This window comes from Watersipora subatra, chromosome 1 (assembly GCF_963576615.1).
Source record: "Watersipora subatra chromosome 1, tzWatSuba1.1, whole genome shotgun sequence".
NCBI lineage: Eukaryota > Metazoa > Bryozoa > Gymnolaemata > Cheilostomatida > Watersiporidae > Watersipora > Watersipora subatra.
The window spans coordinates 12,757,394-12,763,393 of NC_088708.1; the positions used below are offsets into that span (position 1 = coordinate 12,757,394).

The 6,000-nt window shown below is 36.4% G+C and overlaps 1 protein-coding gene across 3 annotated transcripts in view; it reads right to left on the reverse strand.

Annotated features, from left to right (window-relative positions):
* Positions 1 to 5,320, reverse strand: part of LOC137385286 (roundabout homolog 2-like) — a 29,799-nt gene extending 24,479 nt beyond the window's left edge. For all 3 annotated transcript variants that reach the window (XM_068071732.1, XM_068071731.1, XM_068071730.1), the window contains exons 1-4: positions 5,201 to 5,320; positions 3,365 to 3,472; positions 1,163 to 1,465; positions 3 to 109 (exon numbers count right to left, since the gene is read on the reverse strand). In XM_068071732.1, the coding sequence (XP_067927833.1) occupies positions 3 to 109; positions 1,163 to 1,465; positions 3,365 to 3,416 (462 nt within the window). In that variant the 5' untranslated portion in view covers positions 3,417 to 3,472; positions 5,201 to 5,320. The remainder of the gene's footprint in view (positions 1 to 2; positions 110 to 1,162; positions 1,466 to 3,364; positions 3,473 to 5,200) is intronic.
* Between the last annotated feature and the right edge of the window lie 680 nt (positions 5,321 to 6,000).

Consider the following 6,000-nt stretch of genomic DNA (forward strand, 5'->3'; position numbering starts at 1 on the left):
ACCTTCGGCTCAGGCATCCCTCTAGGCGGTTGACAGTGCAGCGTTATCATTGAACCAGTCACTCCGGTGTACGTAGGTGCTGGCTGCTGTCTAAATTCACTGCTTAAACCTGCACAAAAAATTATCCAACATAAATTCATAATGCACTAAAAAAGCTTTGCTGAAGCCTCTCAGCTCTCAAATGATGTTGATTAATTTACTAGTGAGTGGATTATGCAAGCTTTGTCTAACTCACATGTACAGACTACTGAGTACTAGCGCGCCCCTTGGCACAAATCTATTATTAGAGACAAGCTAATTATGAATTATTCAATACGCAAACAAAGAAACTAAAGAGAGAGTTAGGAATTAACGACTTGTTGAGAGTAATGATAAAGATCATGGTAACTAGTGGCTGACATTTTAAAATAAGAATGGCCTGAGTCAGAGAGGCAGCGGGCAATGAAACAACCATAAAGGAGTGCATTAACGAGTGATGGAAGTGTTAGGCTGAGGCCAGATGACTTTACACTTTGTTGAAAGACTGCCTGATGGCCGATGTAGTGTTTGAGACACAACCTGTACGCAGTTGGCCAGACAAACAGAGATATGAGACAAAAGAGGGCCTATTGCATGCTACTGCCTTTCATCATAGTGATGCGTGAACAAAAGACTGTTGGAATACTGAGAGAATCCCAGCCACGTGTACGCACTCCGATAAAACCTTCCATGTGCAGATGATGTTTGCATAAGCTTTGCTGGTATTTGTCTGCAGAACTTAATAATTGCTCTAATTTCCTTTCATTGAATAAGCTCTCTGAGAAGCCGTGATCAGTTTAGACAGAAAAGCCTTGGTTCTGACTAAAACAAGCAGTTCGGGAGAGTGACAGTGCGCAATGACCCCTGATGAAAAATGGAATGACTAACACTAAAAATCATGCAACACGCTTATTTGCTTTGACATGAATTAATAGCAATAAAAACTCAGTGTTCCAACATACAGAGTGGAGGAAATAATGGCAAGTTAATGGAGAGCCTGCTCCATTCAGTTGGTGTTGACCTTGACCCTGTCATATACACATAATTACCAGCTATTCAAATAGTCGAGAATGATATAAACAAGCATTAAAACAAAGCCTTTCTGTATGACATAAAATCAGATGAGTTGTTCAAGAGCACCTACTGGAGTAGTGAAGGGTGGCGTTGCTGCTGATGACAGATCCATATCCATTGGTCACATTGCAGTAGTATGAGCCGACATCTCCTTCTAAAACTTCGAGAAAAAATAGATCTCCTTCCTCAGTCACAGTGTACCTGGAGTTGGGGTCGTCGACAGGGGTTAGCACCTTAGATCCGTTATGGTACCATGTGACTGTGGCACCACTTGAAGACTCGTAACGGCACGCAAGGGTGTAGGGCTTTTTTCTGGCAACATACGCGTCTGACGGAGATGTCGTTATGACAGGCTTTTCACCATCAGCGAGAGCTGTCAATCAACCATTAATATTACATGCAGAAAGCACATTGTTATTATTGTTAGCAAAATTGGGTGGGGAGGAGACGCCGATGTTAGTTGAAATTGACAAGAATTAAAATAATACAAAATTACTGTTAGGCTGATAAACATTGCAGTCCTGCATTTTCAGCGCCTTTCAATTCTCAGTAAATGAGACATTCCGTAAAACCTCTAATAGAATGCCACCCACGTTGACATTCTATGGTCTTCATGAACCCATAATATCAAGTGATCAGTAGCAAAGTGTTCACAAAATCGTACTATTGATGAATCGATTACATCATTCACAATTAATTCTTTCATTGTTTCTTTCTTTGTATTGAAGTCCGTTTTCGGACTTCATTACGAACTTTTTTTCCAACATTAGAAAAAAATACGATGCTCGGTCGCAGTTCAGCGTTGAGCTAAATCTCGAAGCTTTTCGATTTTTTTGTTAAAACTGAAAGCGAAACCATAGAAATAATTAATAACTGTATCAGGCTAAAAGTAGTTTCTTGTTTAACGCGGTCTTGATGCTTCGACAGATGTGAAAATTGGTTTACATCTATGATGGTAAACCCTATATGAAAAATATTTGTAGGCTAAAAGTTGCGCTTAGGCTAAAAGTTGTGCTTAGCGGCCGTGCTGCTAAGAATTGATCATTATTTGTGCGAAATTAGCTCGACCACACGCTAATATCGACTAGTTCAGCCGAGTTCAAAAAAGACTTGAGGTCAGAAAACGTTGTGAAAGGTATTGAACAGCCAGAAGATAAAATCGTTCCAAACAGAAGCAACAATCAGACAACTGTCTGAGCAAACGATGCAAATATTTTTGTTTCAAAAATGTTAATTTTTGTTTCTGCATCTATTATAAGTATGGTTTGTTTATGTCACGCGTTCTTGGATGTGTATTTGTAACATTTGATAAATTATTATTATTATATAACTTACAAATTTTCAGATTTATAACATTTTATTTGATAGCATAATTGCTTTTATATAAAGCTTATGGATCGACCCTAATAACATTTCTTCCCCTGTGCAGGAAAAGCTATTTTTGGCTGCAACCTGTAGAAAACATCAATGAGTGCAATGAGCTTTTATTTCAACATTGTTAAATATACATACTGGTATAAAATAACAAAAAGCCTTCAAACTTAGAATGAAATAAACAATTGCAAGCTCCAACAAATTTCCAAGTGAGGCACAGGCTATAACATCATCACAGGTTAATTGCAAGCAAAAGATAAGAACTGGTAGATATATTTCCCAGTTTCCTAATACATTTATTTACTGATCTACGACAAATTAGAGATAGATTATCAGATTTCTTGTATCTAAAAGGGTTAATGTCGCTCCGCCCGATGGAGAGTGCAAAATAAAGGCAAAAATTGCTTCACCAGTAAAAGGGTTAAATTTATTTCGTAAAATTTTGACAAGCTATTTGAAAAATATGACGCCAGCCTCTATTTGAACGCCACCTAGATTTGACCATCACTAATGGGAAAGAGTTGAAAAATAGAGCACCATGCCGTTCAAATAAAGATAGGTTTTACGGTAACTGACTGCCAACGCATCTTGGAGGTTGCTGGGAAGATCATGTATAGCATAAGGTCAACAAGGAGTCGTTGTCCCAGGTGAGTCATTCACGTGCATTCCAGTGGTTTGTCACCCAGAATTAACATAAACTGGCAATAGAGCGAACACTCCGCTTAACTTTCCATATCCAAGAAGTAGTGTTAATGAAGTTTATCTACCTCATCATAAACTACTATAACATTTTCTTGCGCAATCCCTCACCTGCAAGTCTGGGAATACGCTTAATAAGATAAAAGTGTTAGAGCCATAAAACGAGGTTGCAATAATTCCAATAAAACGTTGAACTTACCTTGTACTAGAACCAGCAGTCCCACGGCCACTAGCACCTGCCAAGCCGCCATATCAGCTCAAGCTGTCCTTACTTTCTCTAGTGCTTTTCCCATCATAGTCAAAGGTTCTGAACCAACATGAACAATGTTGTTACAACATTTGGCAATTGAATAACGTTTCAAATGAGTTATTCTAGTCGGCTGGGCTTTCATTCAACAAGCTGCAAACAGCCACATTCAATAGCAAACGCATCGGCTGTGAATATCTAACAATAATATCTAAGAAATCGATGTAAGAGAACATTTGTGAGAATCTGTGATTCAGTCTATCGATGGTTGTAAGACCATCCTAACACAGAGCAATAAGTGTAATTAATAGAAAAAAAATTTTAAGTTAAGGATTATAAAGCAATGAGATAAAACTTCAGTTTAAGACAATTTAAACATAATTAGTGACCGATGGCTCTGTCAGCGCCTGTGCAACTCCGATGTATATGCATATGTTGCACGCAAAGCCTAATAATATGGTCACAAACTACTCGCGGTCACTGGAATCAACACTTCTGGCTATATACACGGCATTCCCAATTAGGTGACTGTTTGCCCAAATGAGCCATTTATAAGATCTCATAATCTTGTGTTAGCAAACTATTTCAACACACAGAACCTGCACAAGCCTAATACAAACTTAAAACAATACTAATGACTACGAGTGGTTTTGAGCATCTAACATGAAAAAAGTTAAAACGCGACATAAAACAGTTGTGCTTTAGATAAAGTCAAATGTAAATGAAAAACAATAAAATAAAAAAAAAGGTTTAAAGTGATGAAGCCATGTAAAAAAAAAACATCGTCGGCTTATAATATAAGCTAGTTTAAACACTCCAAACATACAATACGTAATGGCCATTAGTATGCAGTTCACATCTCAAGTGTAATACTCAAGGATGCGATTAACAGGTTAAACATGTATATGACATTATAAAATTTTTAAATGGGCTACTATTTGAATGAAATAAATTTTGATAGATGGCCAAAAATCCAATAAGGGAATTTCCATAGTGAAAAAATTTCATTGAGTCACCTTGAAGAACAACTCACAATGACAGCGAAATTCTGCTCAAGTTGATATTGCTTAAAGTAAACAAAATATATTCAACTAAAATTTAAACTGTCTTAATTAAAAAAAATATCCTATTGCTACATATTGACTAGCATTTATTGTTGCGATGTCTAATTACACAACCACAGACAAAAAAGCTGTGGCAACCACAAAAGTTGGCTTTTAGGTATTTTATCTAGAGCGTCTCTAGTGTAAAGCTTCAATACCTAAATAAAACATTTATAACAATTGCCCCAAACCCAAATCTCAAGCATTGCCCCACTCTTGGATTGGCAGGCCAGGACTCTGTTCTTAGTTTAAACAGCTAAACCAATCTTACACTTTGATAAAAAAGAGCAATAATAACTCAAAATGCAACCAACAGTCGACTGAGAACTTACATCCAATATTTGCTAATATTCAACAGATAGATAATTTCATAGATAATTTCAACGTCAGTTTTGCGAACGTTAATTTCTGTTGACAACTCACGTGTCGAACTCTAACCAATATTGCAAATCAGCTGTATAGTTTTGGCATATTTTGCAGTAAATCATAACAGTCCATATATAATTAATGAACAATTAAATATAGCAATACAAAATTTAACCCAAGTTTAAAATAATACTTTAATCCCCGAAGTTAATTTCGGGGATTAAGCAGATCGTTTCAAATACTAGTTTCTGCTAGCTAAAAGTTGTCTAAGTGACACAAGTATTATATTATAAGTAGTAACAGATGTTATAAATATTACCGTAATCAACAGACAGCAGATTGCAAAAATAAAACAGTTTTACGCGTCGCATCTGCCAAGTTAGTTATCCTCATGAATGACTAGGATTTGTGGTTTTACTACAGAATAAACTGTTCTCCGTTGTAATAGAACTTTATAGATAGGTTTACTATTTTGATACGTTTATTTTGTGAGTTCGCAAGCTAAGCATAGCGCCGTTGCTAGTACATGTACTGAAAAAATAATAAAAGTAACTCGCCTCTAGTAATAGACCCAACTGGTTCGAAATGTACGTATGGTAAATCAAACTACGGCATTATTTGATCGGACTTATTTACCGACTTAACGATAGTTAGCAAAGCGCAGTAAGGAAGAATTATGCATGAGTAGATAACACCGAGCAAAGTATATTAAATCGAGTTACCAAAATTGAATTTAATACCTAATAAAGAAGAGTTGTTCACCACCGCCTAATAAAATTAAACAGTAAACAGACAACTCCTCTAATATGTTATAACTTAAAAGTTAAATTATTTGGCACATGTTTTTAATTACACCACATATAATCAATAGCATAAAATCAGCAAGTACGAATTAAAATGGTAATGCCAATTGCTAAAAAACTTCAATTTGAAAATTAGATTCGATCTGCACTGATAGGTTCATCTAAACCAGCCATGGGCAACATGCGACCTGCAGGCCACTGCGGCCTTTTTGCTGCCTCAATGCAGCCTTTTTGTTGCTGGCTAACAAAAAAAAATTGAATTTGTTTTTTAATTTGAATACATGTACTGCAAAAATTGATTGTCAGTCTGGCACCA